Source organism: Gadus chalcogrammus, chromosome 2 (assembly GCF_026213295.1).
Source record: "Gadus chalcogrammus isolate NIFS_2021 chromosome 2, NIFS_Gcha_1.0, whole genome shotgun sequence".
Taxonomy (NCBI): Eukaryota; Metazoa; Chordata; class Actinopteri; order Gadiformes; family Gadidae; genus Gadus; species Gadus chalcogrammus.
Window position 1 is genome coordinate 1,426,254 of NC_079413.1, and position 16,991 is coordinate 1,443,244.

General features: G+C 49.3%; 2 protein-coding genes across 2 annotated transcripts; both read right to left on the minus strand.

Moving 5' to 3' along the window:
* Positions 1–201: 201 nt before the first annotated feature.
* Positions 202–7,099, minus strand: nucb1 (nucleobindin 1). The gene is made up of 13 exons (XM_056610367.1): positions 6,828–7,099; positions 6,427–6,559; positions 6,168–6,275; positions 5,826–5,958; positions 5,373–5,476; positions 4,621–4,806; positions 4,272–4,362; positions 3,116–3,174; positions 2,370–2,462; positions 2,132–2,221; positions 1,721–1,894; positions 941–1,064; positions 202–778 (listed from the first exon to the last, which is right to left on the minus strand). The coding sequence occupies exons 2-13, from the start codon at positions 6,553–6,555 to the stop codon at positions 693–695; spliced, it is 1,377 nt and encodes a 458-aa protein (XP_056466342.1). The 5' UTR covers positions 6,556–6,559; positions 6,828–7,099; the 3' UTR covers positions 202–692.
* Positions 7,100–9,532: 2,433 nt separating this feature from the next.
* Positions 9,533–15,976, minus strand: ccndx (cyclin Dx). The gene is made up of 5 exons (XM_056608278.1): positions 15,956–15,976; positions 12,495–12,671; positions 11,717–11,932; positions 10,741–11,061; positions 9,533–9,803 (listed from the first exon to the last, which is right to left on the minus strand). Exons 1-5 carry the CDS (start codon positions 15,974–15,976, stop codon positions 9,645–9,647), a joined length of 894 nt encoding a protein of 297 aa, XP_056464253.1. The 3' UTR covers positions 9,533–9,644.
* Between the last annotated feature and the right edge of the window lie 1,015 nt (positions 15,977–16,991).

Below are 16,991 nucleotides of genomic sequence, written 5' to 3' on the forward strand. Positions count from 1 at the left end.
TGACTTCATGACATAATGTAGTATCAATAATGAAATCATTTTTTATGCCCGTCATTAACAGTATTAGTATTTCTTTCTCTCCCTGGCTCAGTGTTTTTTTATTTGATTAGATAGACTGATATATTGGATGAGAAGTTTAAGGGACAGAAATCTTCAGGGTGGCCGACATCAAGAAAAGCACACAGCAGGTTCATGCAAACCCAGAGATCCAGATACATTGAATTCATCACTTTATTCAAACACATGACAAAAATTAACAAATATATATGTATATATCTTATGATTGACCGCTCATTCAACTGAAATCAATACTTTACGAAACAAAGCTATCCGATGATATGTGTCACTGCAAACCAAAAAAACGGGGCACTTGCGTGTGCACTTTTGTGTGTGTGTGTGTGTGTGTGTGTGTGTGTGTGTGTGTGTGTGTGTGTGTGTGTGTGTGTGTGTGTGTGTGTGTGTGTGTGTGTGTGTGTGTGTGTGTGTGTGTGTGTGTGTGTGTGTGTGTGTGTGTGTGTGTGTGTGTGTGAGTGTGTGTAGGCCTACAGCAGTGTTGGTGTGTGTCGGATTATGTGTACAGCAGTGTTCAGGTGTGTTTGTGTGTCAGTTTTCAGGTGTGTGTGTGTGTGTAGGCCTATAGAAGTGCTCAGGTGTGTGTGTATGTGTGTGTGTGTGTGTGTGTGTGTCAGTATTCAGGTGTGTGTTGGCAGGTTCTGTGGTGGCTCGGCAGGTAGGTTGTTGGGAGTGTCAGCTTCCTGTTCGACTGGTGTTTTCACCTCTGAAAGAAACGAGAACGCACACATAAGCCACGCCCCCAACGCCCACAGGCACCTCCCACCATAGGCAGAGCCCCGAACGTGAAGGATGCTTCGTACCGGGCCGAGAAACACATCATTTGCTCTGATCCACCTTAAACTACATTTCCCAGCATGCACTGTACCTTGATCCTCCAGCTTGTTGGTCTCCTGGTGAAACTGTAGTTCTCCGTGGGGGCCAGTCGGGGGCTGCTTGGCGTCCGCGGCGGCGGGCTGCTCGTTCTGCCGCTGAGACATCTCCAGCACGGCCTGGGGGGGGAACGGGACAAGACACCGAGGGTGAGGGTTCGAATCCCGTGTCTCTGATGTGCAAGCCGCAGCAGAAAGAGGCCGATGACGTCGGCTATGAGCTCACCTGGACCGGTCGCCAAAGAAATACAATGGGACATATTAAATATATTTTCTTTACCTATTAGTCCATTATTTTCTAACCTCTAATAAAACATAAACACCCCAAAAGCCCAGAAAGTGATTCCTCTCATCAGTCTACTTTAAGTGTCTGGATATTCTCCAGTTTCATGCGTGGACGCCATACAAGTGACGTTGTTACCATACTGAACTGTGTACTTTATGTCCTCTGTCCTCCTCATGTATGATTTCAAAGCTGTGACCACTAGGAGGCTCAGAGACAAAACACCCGGTCTCTGATCCATCTCGAATCGACCTCCAAACTTCTTTACGTTCAATCTCGCTCAGGTTAAGAAATGTTCAAATTTGGCTCGCATAGTAGTTCCTCCTCCGCCCGTGTCCTGTTTCCATCTCAAACAACGTCCAAGGATCATTGATACTCTGCCCCGTGTCGGTGCTACACCCTGCGTGTGCGTGAGCAGGATACACCCACCAGCCTTCACGAGTACACGTACTAGGCCCGAGGTACATTGCAGCCTAAAGAAGAGTTCCCCCACCTGCTGGTACTCCTTCCTCTGGGCGTCCAGCGCCTTGCCCCTCTCGTGGAGCAGGTCCTGCTCCTGCCGCAGAGTCTCCGCCCTCCGCTTCAGCTCCTCCTCCTTGTCCTTAAGCTCCGCCTCAAAGCGCTGGAGCTCCGCCTCCGTGTACACGGGCTTGGTGTCGTCCAGGGTCTAGAGGAGGGAGAAGGTTTGAAAGCACCCGATCAGGTTTAATGAATAGAAGGAAGTGGTTTTATTTCAGTATCCATTTGCTTTTCATATAATGGAATGGAACATTGTTTAGTAACAGCTGCTGCGCCCGAGTTACGGTTCAGCCGTAGATCCGACAGTCTAACTGAGGGTGATATGAATGGACTGGGAGACGAAGGGAGGTTTTGTAATCTACTGCGAGGTCAGGGGAGAGCTCACCTCCCACTCCCGGGGGTTGTTGAACTCCCTCTTCTGGGTGGACTTCAGGAACTCCTCCATCGTCACCAGACGGTCCTTATTGGCGTCCACCTTCGAAAGAAACGCGTTGAAAATAAAAGACGAAGAAAGAATAACGTGTACAATTTAACGTTGGCTGAAATTGAATAAACTAAATATATGAAAAGCATGATTTTATTGAAATAACGATGACTATGTGAAAGCGTTTCCTCTCCCTCACATTCTTCATGACGTGCTCCCTCATCCGGAGCCTCTCCTCCTCCATCTCCATCATGTCGTCCTCCTCGTTCTTGGAGTTGTAGACCTTCTCCAGCTGGGGACAGGGGTGGGGAACACACAGAGCTCTGAGCCTGACTCAAACATCGTCTGACCCCGGTCTGGGCCGGGCGCGGAGGAGAACGCAACACGCTCCAGGGGTTATAGGAGCCGGCCACAGAGGACTGAGGAGACACTGACGCCTCATCTCCAAAATTTCATTTGAAAAAAAAAAAAAAAAATCACAAATTTGAGGCCACGTGTTAAAAACAAACAAACGCAGATTGGCTGAGCAAGGATTTCCGGTAGGAACACGGAACCTAAAACAAACAAAGACATTCCTGCCAAAGCAAATAAATACACAATAAAACAGATTGAAGAGAGACTTGTATATTGTGTGCGTGTATTAATATAAACCAACATTTATCTTAATGTACCTCTTCCAAGTACTTTAAAAATCAAACATCAAATATTAGTTGCAGCCAGTGCAAGCATAATCCCCGTTCTGCATGTGCACATAGTTAGTCAAGTTACCACACACAATGCAGTGTTTATTCATTGTGTGAAGTCTTCCCAGCACCACAACCTCACAGATTGAACCTGTTCCATGATCACAACTGTGTATTATGATGAGGCTTAAAAATCAGGGCTGACTGGATTTCCCCCGAGGAAACCAGATGGGAGCAAACAGCCACAGAGAGAGCTGCTCACCTCCTTAGTGAACAGAGCCTCCAGCTCCTGCTCATCCAGAAGCCCGTCTCCGTTTGTGTCTGAGAAGGGAACAGGATACAGGAAGCAGGTTAGGACATGGGGTCGCGAGGAATATGACGAGGAGGCCCGGCGCTCAGAAAGTACCAGCGTTAACATAGGACCAGCTGTAGCGGGCCAGTGGGTGTGGGGTTTCCACGCCACCGAGTTAAATAGATGAAATGACACAACACAGAGAGCCGTTCCAATGCAGAATGGTTTATTTACCTAGTAAACAAAACCAGGGTGGGAAAAGGGTTGCTTCCCTCCTACCCTCCCATGTCTCTTTGCTCGCCAGCTTAACACCAAGCACCCCTGCTTAAAGAGGACCTATTATACTACTTTTCTGGTCTTAATTTCTTATTAATGAATCCTATAGCGCAACCTGACACGAATCACAGCACAAAAAACAATGTCGATTTTCGGGAAACTCTTCCTCTCATCTGGGCGCTTTCAGCCTTCTCTGTCAACGCTCGGTTTCGTCCTTCTCCGCCCCCTCCCTGCCAACCCAACTCCGTTGTGATTGGTTACCTTCCTTGAAGCGCGCGCGCGGGCAGATTTGACCAGGCATATGGGGGCGCGGCAGGAGTGCCTCTACGTAGATGATTTCCCGGAAATGTGAACAAGTGAATCGCAAACGTTGTCCCGAGTGTTTAGCGCTCTGCACAGCCACCTCAGACTGTCAGCAGGGAATACGTCGAAATGCATGTACGTCATTATTTGACACTTTAGTATGGTTAAACATGACTATCAATCATTATAACAACGTTTATAGGTCATAAAAGTTTAAAAAGCATAATAGGTCCCCTTTAACGATCCCCAGGCCTGCCTCATTAAAGGGAGGAAGTCCATGTAAGGCTTTGGGGTGGAGCCAGCAGGTTGCCCAATGTCCCCCTTCAATCCCCACTCCCCTCACTCCTCCCTGGCGTCTGCCACACAGCGTTTAGACCGCACCGATGGTTGGACAGTACGATGGTACCTCCTTACCACTGGTACTATCTCACCGTTGGTACTTTCTTACCACTACTAACGGTAACATGGGTCCCGTGGTGGGGCGATACCGGCGGTAAGAATAAGGGGGGGCCGGGGTTCTAAAGGGGGCGGGTCTAGGGTCCCTCACCGTGCAGTTTGAAGAAGGTCTTGGGGTTGAACTCGTGGGGGTCCAGACCGTCTGTCTCCTGCCACACCTCCCGCAGCTGAGCTACGCTGCCCTAGAGAGAGAGCGAGCGAGAGCAAATATAGACAGAGAGCGTGATGGAGAGAGAGTATTTTGAGAGCGTCAATAGTGTGATGATTTTAAACATAGACATGTACATTACTTTTTAGGAATAGGCTCAGTAATAGGATGCGATTCCATTGATAGCATGATTGAAATCAGCATTGACTACAGAAAGGTCCGGATCACTTCGAGCTCGTTGCCATGCGACCCGTTGGGACTCCTAAACCCTCACTCCCGGGCGGCGTCTCACCGGCACGTTGACCTTGGGGTGGTGGCGGTGTTTGTCCTTGAGCTCCTCCATCCTCTTCTCCTCCGCCTCCCTCTTCTCCTGGTCCAGCCCCCGGAGGTACTCCCGCCGCTCGTGCTCCTTCAGCATCTCGTAGCGCTTGAACTCCTCGTGGCGCTCCGCGTCGTAGTTCTCTAGGTCCTTGGTGGCCTGAGGAAACAGGAAACCGAGAACCGTTCAGAACCGAAAAGAACAGGGACCCGAGAGGAACCGCTCAGAACCGAGAAGAATAGAGAACCGTGAAAAACAGGGAACAGAGAAGAAATGCTCAGAACCGAGTAGAACAGAAAACCAAGGAGAGCCCAGAAGAACAGAGAAGAACAAGGAGACGAGTAGAACCGCTCAACTCAGTTGGATCCAGATACGTTTGATTAAAAAGGTTAAAGGTCGATGTAGGTGGACCTGTGGGCGGGGCCAGTTAGCGTGCTAACCACACCTAGCAGGTTAGCATTCCTTGTAGCGTCCCGGGTCCAATTCCCCACCTGTGGTCCTATGCTAACTGTCTCGGTCTCTTCTTTGTCCATAAAGGCATAAAAACAGGTTCAAATATTATTATTTTTTATAAGGTGCTTTAGGTACAATTTAAGAGCTATTATTGGAGTTCAATTAGTTAGAAATACCATCAGCTATGAGCGATTGATATGAACCGTGAGGTTGGCTACATGGACGGAAGAGCAGAGAGCTGTACAGAGCAGTGTGTGGGGGAGGGGCCGCACCGTGGAGATGAGCAGCTCCAGGTCTTTGGCCTCGAACGTGTTCTGGTTGTGGGGGTCCAGGTGCTCAAACTGCTTCAGCATGGAGGCGTGGTCGATCTGCAGGCCTGAGAGTCGATCACAGAGAGCCGAGAGGGTGGAACACGATCAGACATTTAAAAATGAAGCGTCCCCAAACAAATTAAAAATATACATAAATATATGAACCTGTAAAAGCTCACTCTGCGTGTTGGTGCTTACTGGTTTCTGACCACTCACTCTGGGTGTTGGTGTCACTGGTTTCTGACCACTCACTCTGGGTGTTGGTGTCACTGGTTTCTGACCACTCACTCTGGGTGTTGGTGTCACTGGTTTCACTGGTTTCTGACCAATCACTCTGGGTGTTGGTGTCACTGGTTTCTGACCACTCACTCTGGGTGTTGGTGTCACTGGTTTCACTGGTTTCTGACCACTCACTCTGGGTGTTGGTGCTGTCCAGCTTGGCCTTGAGCAGCATCCGGAGACGGGACATCTCCTGCCTCTTCAGCTCGTCCAGTCGGGTCCTGACGTGGTGACCCACCAGGTCCAGCTCCTTACTCAGACGCCCGTTCTGAGGGGAGGGGTTAGGGAGAGAGGAGGGGTTAGGGAGAGAGGAGGGGTTAGGGAGAGAGGAGGGGAGGAGAAGGGAGGAGAAGGGAGAGAGGCGAGGAGAAAATGAAAAGAAGACTCAACTAGGATAAGACCTATAGATATAGAGCTTCATGAAGACAACCATGTACAGTATAATATATGAATAGACAGATAAGAGTCTTTTCTTACCTTGATGTCCTCTGTGTTGGCGGTCTGCAGCTTCTCTCTGAAGTGTGGATCCGTCTCCAAGACCTCGATCACCTCTCTGAGATACCGGTCGTAGTACAGGCCCGTGTCCTGGTGGTACAAACACATGGACCGTATCAGAACGACAGTAGAAGGAAGATAGACACACACTGACACAGACCCATAGACACAAACACATGGACCGTATCAGAAGGACAGTAGAAGGAAGACAGACACACGGGTAGCAGGTAAAGGCCGTTACCACATTCTCCTCCGGCTTCTCCTCCTCATGCGGCGCCTCGGTCGGGCTCGGGTTGCGGTCAATGGGCACCGACCAGACCCCAGCGCACACCGACAGGAGCAGCAGCAGCCAGGCTGAATGGAGGCTCATCCTCCTGGAATAGAAAACAAGCGGACGACGCATGAATCACAGTATTATGACGAGGAAAATGGTTGAAATAAGATTAGCGTGAAACCAATCTTGTCACAGTGAGGTTTCCTACTGCCAGTCAGACGCACAGACACACATGTCCGATTAACCAACAGCGTTTATGACAGTTTCTACAACATGTAGCACATATATAACGGTATATCTGATTGTGGGTTAGACTAAGCGCTGTCTATGAGGTTGTTAACGTGCGTAACGCCGCGCATCACACAAACCTTAATCCAGTCCTGAGACGTTACGCAGATACTCCTGAATAAAACCGACGCTTTTCGGTGGATTATTTATATACAATAGGCTTAAAAATCCTGTTTTCGTTGTAGAGACGACACTGGTTAAACCACAGCGATTCGTTAACCATTTCCTACTGCTGGTAATCCTCCGATGGGTGTCTGACTGTAAGTATTTGCGTTCTCTGGAGCGCTCCGCGTCATGAGGTTTGCGTCGGCGAAAAGTGCGTCATCACCATGAGACGGTGACACGGTCCAAGACGGCGAGACAGATGGCTCTATTTATAACTCCTTTATTATGTCCATGATTTATAACGATCTGGGATAGGTCAGCCCGAAATCCAACTGGGGACGTCTTACAGAAATTGAACTTCGTCTAATGTTACGAGCAAAAGTCTTAGTCATGATTGAGTTTATTTTCTAGAGCACAACAACAACATGAATCTGGCGACGTTAGATGACGTCATTGAAGTGATTTTTCTTTAACTGCGTGTGAGTGTGTGTGCGTGTGTGTTACTTGTTCCAGGTTCTCAAATTCCATGATTGAATCAATGTTTTTATTTTATACATTTTATGACGAATGTTGCTACAGTTTACACTCTTCATGATATTCTTTAGGTTCTTGTTGAGACAAATATATACATATATATATATATATATATATATATATATATATATATATATATATATATATATATATATATATATATATATATATATATATATATATATATATATATAAATCACAATATCATAACATGATTACAATTATATCAATAAATAATAAATACAATTAAAATAGCCAATCCTTTCATTTTTTTAACAAACACAAACATAAGAATGGATTGAATATTTTTCTCATAAGAGTGGAATTAAAACTCGTATCGTCTTAAACAGCATCTGCGGAACAGCGCCCCCCACAGGCAGCCATGTCAGGAGGGACGCGGTGGTTGATGAGCTGCTGGGTCTGACTGGGGCTTCAGACCGCTGGTCAGCCCCAGCTACCTTCACCCTCCGGGTAGTTCCTCCTCTGCAACAATGTACCCTCACCCATGATTGCTGCTATTTTACCAGGACTGGTACACACATAATGAGCAATATTCAAATCCTCATATAACAACGTCAATATATTTATATTTATTGTTTTATATTCATCTAATTTATCCTTATATAACAAGTGTTGTTATTGTGACTAATGCTCTTATGGTGGAGATGACCTGTTTTCCTCCTACAACACTGTGGGAGTGTGTGTGTGTGTGTGTGTGTGTGTGTGTGTGTGTGTGTGTGTGTGTGTGTGTGTGTGTGTGTGTGTGTGTGTGTGAGAGATAGAGAGAGAGAGAAAGAGAGAGAGAGAGAGAGAGAGAGAGAGAGAGAGAGAGAGAGAGAGAGAGAGAGAGAGAGAGAGAGAGAGAGAGAGAGAGAGAGAGAGAGAGAGAGAGAGAGAGAGAGAGAGAGAGAGATGCTTAAGGCTACAATAATGCACTTCACAGGCAGCGTGGAGGACCCTAAACAGTGGCCTCTCTCCTGCTAGCCTCCATCTCGCTCACACACTCACACACTCCCCCGTCAGGTCTCCCATGAGAGCGGGCCGGGCCGGTGCAGTTCCGCAGATGGATTACCTGGAAGGAGAGAGAAAGGGTTGGGTAATGAGGTATTGATGGGGAGCCACTAAACACAACGCATTACAAGAAGCCTGTGGATCACGGCCCGTGTTTAGTGGACGACCTGGCATCAGTCAGGAGCAACGAGACCAGCAGTGTCAGGATTTTTAAGCTTGTGTTTGGCGGTGTGCGTGCTAATTGTGTGCCTGAGTGTGTGTGTGTGTGACGGATGTGTGTTTGTGTGTGTGTGTGTGTGTGTGTTTGTGTGTCTCCCACAGGTCCACATAAATGCTGCAGTTTTGAATTGTTTCATTTTCTGATCAAATACTAATAAAATGTTAAGTGAAATGGGCAGAGGTTTCTGTGTGTTTGTTTGAGTGTGTGTGTGTGTGTGTGTGTGTGTGTGTGTGTGTGTGTGTGTGTGTGTGTGTGAATTTGCCTTGATTGCATCCCAAACCAGACAATATGAGTCATTATGTTTATCTAACACACGTTTTTTTGGAACCTACCGGCGCTAGTTTGGATGAATCCACCTGAGAGAAATTAATCCTAAACTAGGCTGCCTTTTCATTTGTTATTAAGCAAACAGAACATTAGTCAATTGTAAACTGTTGACTGGGAATTGATTGCCCTTCTGATTTGACACATCCTTGCTGTGAAGTCTCAGCCAGCATTTAAAGGCTCACTCATGCCGGCATTGACCTGTGTAGCTCAAGTAGATGACTTTGGATAGCATGAAAAAAAGGACACTATTGTCAATAACAAATGTATAAAAGTTTCTTTAATTCATTTTAAAAATAGAGGTGTTGTATATTTTGTCCAGTACATCGTAGCATCACGTTAAAGTTAATCATAATAAATAAATCATAAAACAACACACGATAAATAAATAGTAAATAAATATTAAACAGCAACCTAGAATAAAATAACAATTGAGGATAACAAAATACATAATAATAATTATAATAACAGTAATAATAATAATAATAATAATAATAATATGGCAGACAACAAGTTATCGTAAAACGTTAACAAACAAACAAATAAATTAGAAATAAATTAAGAATAGATCAATAAAATAATCTCAGAGTATCAAAAAAAAGTGTGGCACATTTTCACAATCATAATCTCTCTCGTCAGTTTCACTGATCGCCAATACGACTGTTTCCTTTAGATTGATCACACTTGGTATGGCTCAAGCCGTTCAGAAGTCGACGTCCCTCATGTCGGTGGGGGTTCCGGCCCTCTGGTCCTCCTCCTCATCCTCCTCCACCTCCTTCCCCATCGGCTCCTCCTGCAGTCCGGCTCTCAGCCGCTGCCTCAGGGCGAACTCCACCATCTCGCTGTAGCACTGGAGCACCGTCTGAGGGCGAGAGGGAGGCACTGGATGAGGCGATGTGTCTCAGCTGGCCACACATCTCTTTCAGGTGTGTTCATTTTGTCTTTCGCCATCTTGAGGTCGGCTTGCACCATCAGAGGTCAAGCGAGATACTTTATAGCCTAGAAATGCATGAGTTCATTTGTTCTGTTCTAAGTACTCAAACTACTTATATTTGACGTTTTCTGTCATAAAAAGTTATCCTTTAATGCAGTACTGCATGTGTGTATGTTGTTATCGTTTTCAAACCATTGGCTCAGTCTCTTTAGAGCAGTCAGACCTGATAGCCTGATCCAAACCCTCTCATTCTGACCCAATTGACCCAAGCATGTACCCATCATGCATAGGCTGTTGCCTTAATGTTGTGATGTCCTGTTATCTTGTTGTGCTGTTGTAACTGTCGTTGTTGTGGTGTCCTAATGTTGTGATTTTATTGTTCGTATTGAGTTGTTGTGTTTTACTGTTGTAAAAGTGTGTGTTATTGTATTTATACTTCAGTGTTAGGTTTCCCTTTTGACAGAGATGTTATCCTCTGTTTCCTGCCCAGGGACTACAGATGAAAATTACAAAATGACTTTGGATAGCATGAAAAAAAGGACACTATTGTCAATAACAAATGTATAAAAGTTAAATAAATAACTTTTATACATTTTTTCATACATTTACAAAAGATGAAAATAAATAAATTCTGTATCATGACAAACCCTCCCACCGGTGTGTCCCAACTCTCCACACCCACCCTGGGGCGGACCTGAGGCCACCCGGAGGCCCACCCTGGGGTGGGCCTACGGGTGGCCCCAGGCCCACCCCGGGGTGTCCGCGAGGCCCACCCCGGGGTGTCCGCGAGGCCCACCCCGGGGTGTCCGCGAGGCCCACCCTGGGGTGTCCGTGAGGCCCAGAGCACCCAGACCCCCCCACTCACCGTGTCCGTCTGGCAGAGCGCGGCCAGCAGCTCTCCGAGGGCGGCCAGCTGGGCAGGGCCCCGGCCGCTGAGGCCCCTGAGGGCCGAGTTGAGCGCCGCCGCCGCCACCAGGGAGGGGGGCGCGCCCAGGAAGCGGGAGTCGCACACGCACATGGCCACCAGCGTGTCGCCGTGGCGACGCATGGTGGTCAGCAGCTCCGCGCGGTCGGGGGCCCCCTCCATCCGGGAGCCCACGGGGGCCAGGAGGAGGGGCAGGAAGTCCTGGGGGGTGACGGAGGCCGTGTCCCAGCGCAGGGTGCCCAGCACCACCCGCTCCATCTCCTGAGGGGGGAGAGAGAGAGAGAGAGAGAGAGAGAGAGAGAGAGAGAGAGAGAGAGAGAGAGAGAGAGAGAGAGAGAGAGAGACAGAGAGAGAGAGGAAGAGAGAGAGAGAGAGAGAGAGAGAGAGAGAGAGAGAGAGAGAGAGCGAGAGAGAGAGAGAGAGGGACAGAGGCTGTTAGCAGGCATACACATACACACACATACGCTTACGCACACACACACACACACACACACACACACACACACACACACACACACACACACACACACACACACACACACACATGTGTGTGTGTAGAGGAAGTCCATGTAGGGTTCAATCTTGCTAATTGAACATCAACATTTCTGAAATACAGAAATGAAATGTGAACCATACTGATACATAACACGATAGAATGAATACAATATTTGTTTCTTCTTTGGTTATAAACGGAAATTACTAATGGATTAATATAATAATGTACAGTAGATTGAGGGGACCTTATCTCCTGGGGGCTGGGGACATACGACTTTTAATAGACTTGTAATAAAATGTAAGGTTTGCGACTGTCACTGTGATTAAGGGGTTGAGATTGACTTGACTTCACTGACGTGAAAGCCAAAAAGTGGATTCTCCTTCAACGTTCCCTCATGTATTTCCTTCCCTCCATCCTCACCCTCAGATTGGACGCCTGGAAGCTGTACTCGGCCGCGGCGCACAGCGTGTCGGCGGAGACGTTGTCCACCTCGCTGAGCTTGGAGGCGATGAGGACGCAGGCGGCAACCAGGCAGTACGGCGAGACGGGCAGCGACAGCGAGGAGGAGAGGAACCGGTCCATCAGGGAGACGGCGAGGGGGAACACTCCCTCGTCACAGCCACACTCACAACACACCTGGAGGGGGGAGGAGAGGGGAGGAGGGGGGGAGAGGAGAGAGGAGGGAGGAGGGAGGAGGAGAGGAGGGAGGAGGAGAGAGGGGAGAAGGTGAAGGAGATGGAGGAGAAGAGAGGAGGGGGAGAGGAGAGGAGGGTGGGGGGGGACAGGAGGGGAGAGGTGAGAGAGGGAAGAGGAGGGAGGAGAGAGAGGAGAGAGGACAGAGAGAGGTAGGGAGAGAGGAGAGGAGAGTGGGGAGAGACAGGAGGGGAGAGGTGAGATAGGGGAGAGGAGAGAGGAGATAAGGGAGAGGAGAGACGAGGAGGGGAGAGGTGAGAGAGGGGAGAGAGGGGAGAGGGAGGAGGGGAATGGTGAGAGAGGGGAGAGGAGAGAGGAGATAAGGGAGAGGAGAGGGGAGAGAGGGGAGAGGGGAGAGAGGGGAGAGGGGAGAGGGAGGAAAGAGAAAAAATCAGTGTTGCTATAACCCCGCTGACGATACACCTGCTCCGCTAGTTAACTATTGATCACCGGCGGTCCGGAGGAAGAATCAGTGTGCGGGCGGCCGACGGGTGCGTGGTCGTACCTCCAGGGCCCACTTGGCGAGCTCCTCCCGCCGCTGCGGGTCCCGCTGGGCCAGGGCGATGTAGAGGGCGGAGGGGGTGTAGCGCTCCTCCACCTGCAGCAGCCTCTGGATCACACGCTGCCCCGCCACCGCCGGGTCCCACGCGGCCCGCACCTGCGACGGCCCCGGGGTCTGGCCCTGGAACCCCTCCTCCGTCGCCTCCGTCAGCGCCGTCTGCTCCTCCTCCCGCTGGTCCTCCTCCTCCTCCTCCGCCTGCTCCACCTCCTCCACCTTCTCCACCTCCTCGCACCACAGAGACAGGTCAGACATGGTGCCTCCGCGCCTCAAATCCCCCCCGAAGGCTCTCGGTCGCTCTTCGCTGAAGGTCGGACCAGAGGTTGAACGCAGCCCGGTGATTCAGGGCAGGGCGGCGGTGTCGGGTCCGGGTGAGGGTACGAGGGGAGAGAGAGCGAGGCGGTCTACGGAGCCCGGTGGGTCTGGGAGGTGGTGTCAGTCCGGCTGGGGGTACTCTGTGTCACGGACGGGTGGAGATCCAAGCCTGGCCAGCGATAGGGGGCCTCTTAAAGTCTTTGTTCCTGGCTTTGGTTCCTTGTCCTGGGAGCTCTCCTCTTCTTTGCCTCGCTCTCCGTGATGGTCCTTGTTGCGTGTGAATCTAGCGGCTCAACTTTCACTGGGTGGTCTTTTATACCCAGAGTGGGAAGAGAGCGAGAGACAGACAGAGAGAGGAGAGAGAGAGAGGGGGCGTGGCTGGACCGTGAAGGGGGCGGCGACGGAGTGTGAGTGACATAGAATAGTAGGAGCAACAATGCGGCCCGTGCAACAATTGCGTCAACAGGTGGGGAGAAGGGGAGGAAAGAAGAGCGATGGGAGAGCGGGGAGGGGTGGGAGAGAGGGGGGAGACAAGAGAGGGCGTGGCCCGGGGGGACCAGGGAACAGCTTGGGTTCGACAGTGAAAAGGAGACGGGGGGAGAGGCCCAAGACATGAGAGGAGAAAAGGTCACCAGCACCCTGTGACAATGGGCATGGATGACAAAGGGAGGATGGGTGTTTGTTTACATTACTGAGTAAAAAGATAAGCTAAGAAGTTAAGGAACATGACTCACATATGGAGCTTTAGTCGGCCCTGTTGGCTTCGTGATGGTTTCATTATTTTACCTGAAAACTGAAAAGAAAAGGAGACATTTCAAATAGTGAGTGATTTGTAGGAATAGTGAAAGATTGTATATACAGGTATTGAAACATTATTTTATCATATATTTGTAAAGTAGTTCAAAAGTAAATCCACGTTTGAAAAACTTTTGTATTTTATTATTTTATTATTTTTATTGTATTAGCTGTGTGGTTCGTAGTTGTGAGCGTAATGCAGTTTATCGTGATAATTCAAAACGTTCTAAAAATAATTTAACTCATCAATTCATCTCGTATTCCGTGTTGGTAAGAAAAAAGGAAAGCAACAAAAGCTGGTTAAGATTTCAGCATAAATAATGTATCCCCTGAAAGGCCATATATCAAAGTTCTGGCACCCAGCTTTCTCCCGCCCTCTGTCTCTCACGTGCCTCTCTCTATCTCTCCCTTGTGTTCTCTGAAGAATCTCATTGTCAAAGCAACCTGTGTCCCCCCCCCCCCCCCCGCGGCCCCACCCTCCCTACGGTGGCCTGCCTGAGGCAATCTGGTGCTGCTGGTCTGGGCCGGGGGGGTGGGCGGAGGACGGCCGACAGACAGTGGAGCCCGGAGGTCAATGAGCCGTATTGTCTCCCCATACAAATCAGTGTCAGACACCAGCGGACGGCCTTCTGCCTGCTGCCTTCAGCACGGACACACACACGCAGGCACACACAAACTCACACACACGCAGGCCAGTTCAAACACACACACTCAGGCACACATACACATGCAGGCACACACACACACACACACACACACACACACACACACACACACACACACACACACACACACACACACACACACACACACACACACACACACACACACACACACATATAAAATACACATGCAGGCAGACAAACACGGGTATACACACAGACACACACTCAGGCACACACATGCAGTCACCGGCAACCACACACGCACACACAAACATACACACACACTCAGTCCCACAGGCAGGCACACACCCACACACGCACACATACACACAGACTCAGGCCGGTTCACACACCCACACGCACACACACACACAGAGGCCCGCACACACAAACTCAGATCAGTTCACACGCCCACACGCACACACACACACACGCACACACACACACACACACACACACAGGGCCCCACGCCATTCATCTGCCGAGACACACTTTTGCCCGGCCCTCCGGGACCCCGAGCCTGCTCACAATGGGGTCACACTTACCAGTCGAGGGTACAGATTGTGTGACGGTCGTTACAGGTGGCGCGGCCACATTAGCTTTCATGGCCTGCGCTCGTATTGTGTGCTCGTATTGTGCGCGACCACAACACAAACTGATGGAGGAGGCGTCAGGCGTCGACACCGATAGTCATGAATTCATCAGATAGAATCTAATACCAATATAATTAGAGCGATTTAGCCCCGGATAACACCGGGCCACGTGTCCCGTGGTGTGTAATGGGTATTTTCCACAGATAACAATTACATGGTGAAGATAACGTTTTATTGTTTGTTTATTAACTTAATTTGCCCCCCGTTTAATGAATTAGTTAGAAGATGTAATATAATCATTATATATTTTTTATACATAATCCCCACAGGTATTCTTGGAATAAATTTGTCTGAAGGAAATGGCTAATTTATGGTTCAGTTATTAGTTAATTTTTAGGTTAACCTAACCCTAAACCATTCACAGGCAATTGGATTCATTAATTTAGCAAGAACCAGTTTTATTAATTGATCAATATTAAATCAATTGTACAAATCTATGTATGTTAGGTATGAATTATATTTGTAATTGTAGTCACAATTATGTATCACATCGCACCAAGTTTCCCTGCATTCCTAGTCTTTCCCTCGAGGAACACCAGGTTGGTAGTGAACCACCAATTTTGACCATTTCGAAATGTCTAACAAATGAAACCCACCCAGACACATCTCAATCAAAACAAGGAGAAACATTTAACCCCGAGCCCGAGGGACGCGGCGCTGCTTTAAGGCTCCAAGTGCAGAGGAGGTTCGCTTGGTGGGACTGGATCACACACTCATGAAGTTGTCCATCGACCAACAAGCTTAAACAGGAGTTCACGGTCAGCCTCGCCGACCTCCCCAACTAATCCTCCTCGAACCTTCAAGGAGACTGAAGCGGAGAGTGAATTAAAGCCAAGTGCGGCCGTAAGCTCTGAAAGACGTCTCACGATGACAGCCAAGAGAGAGAGACCCTCCAAGGGCTGACTGTAGCGGGGGGGGGGGAAGGAGATTAGCGAGAGAAGATAGAGTCAACACCCTGTCCGCTGTCGGGGGCTCTCACCCAGAACCGGGGGCTGAGCATCAGAGTGGCTTTAAATGTGGGACTAAGTGATTCCCCTCTCACTAGGGGTCAGGTCACCATGAAATGAGCAGCAGCCTGTTTAAGGCCCGCGCTATAGTCATGGGGGGCCAGCTGTATTCAAACAGCCAGGACGGAGTGAAGCGTTTGTGGGGGGGGCACCGACCAGCCCCACGCTAGGAGACCCGAAGCGGGTCCTCTGGATATAAAAGGGGGCGTGGTGGAACCCGCCCCCTATTTTCCAGCTCACTGCACGGGACAGTGAGGGGAGGGGGCACGGTGGGTCTCTCTCTGTCCTTTTCACCCTTCAGACACCTGCTGTCCAGGGGGTGGGCTGAGGGGGGGGGGGGCTCGAGGGGGGGTCAAAGTTTAACTGGTTCACAAGACAACAAGTCGCACTTCGTTAGGGAAAAAAAACATGTTGCGCCTCATTACTGCTTCTCATTGGTTTAACAAATTGACTAATCCCGCCCCCCCGCCCCTCAACATGAATGGTGCCTTTGGAAACGTTTATCTCGCAAAGTTCAAACTCTTTTATCTGTTGTTTCATCGGTTATCCATTTGTTTACCGTTGTGTTCCGATTGTCGGTGTGTTTGTCTCCGTGCGGGCGTGGAGGTCTGCCAGTCGGTGTGTTTGAGGACAGACCACAGAATCTTAGATTAGACCAGGGGTGGCAGGGTTCACAGCAGAAGAGAGAGGGAGAGAGAGTGAGGAGTTCACAGCAGAAGACAGAGGGAGAGAGTGAGGAGTTCACAGCAGAAGAGAGGGAGGAGTTCACAGCAGAAGAGAGAGGGAGAGAGTGAGGAGTTAACGGAAGAAGAGAGAGGGAGAGAGAGGGAGAGAGTGAGGAGTTAACGGAAGAAGAGAGAGGGAGGAGTTCACAGCAGAACCAGAGACGGAGAGAGAGGGAGGAGTTCACAGCAGAAGAGAGAGGGAAAGAGTGAGGAGTTCACAGCAGGAGAGAGAGGGAGAGAGAGTGAGGAGCTCACAGCAGAAGAGAGGGATAGAGTGAGGAGT

What these genes read in the sequence shown, in the direction of transcription:
- nucb1 (XM_056610367.1), bottom strand. Translation starts at nt 6,555, where the DNA reads ATGAGCCTCCATTCAGCCTGGCTGCTGCTGCTCCTGTCGGTGTGCGCT. An exon ending in TGGAGCTGCTCATCTCCACG is followed by an intron (nt 4,807 to 5,372) that starts GTGCGGCCCCTC and finishes CTGTTTCCTCAG; the next exon opens with GCCACCAAGGACCTAGAGAA. An exon ending in ACAACCCCCGGGAGTGGGAG is followed by an intron (nt 1,895 to 2,131) that starts GTGAGCTCTCCC and finishes TCCCTCCTCTAG; the next exon opens with ACCCTGGACGACACCAAGCC.
- ccndx (XM_056608278.1), bottom strand. Translation starts at nt 15,976, where the DNA reads ATGCTCAGCCCCCGGTTCTGG. An exon ending in TGCTCAGCCCCCGGTTCTGG is followed by an intron (nt 12,672 to 15,955) that starts GTGAGAGCCCCC and finishes GAGGGGTTCCAG; the next exon opens with GGCCAGACCCCGGGGCCGTC. An exon ending in TCCAGGCGTCCAATCTGAGG is followed by an intron (nt 11,062 to 11,716) that starts GTGAGGATGGAG and finishes CTCCCCCCTCAG; the next exon opens with GAGATGGAGCGGGTGGTGCT.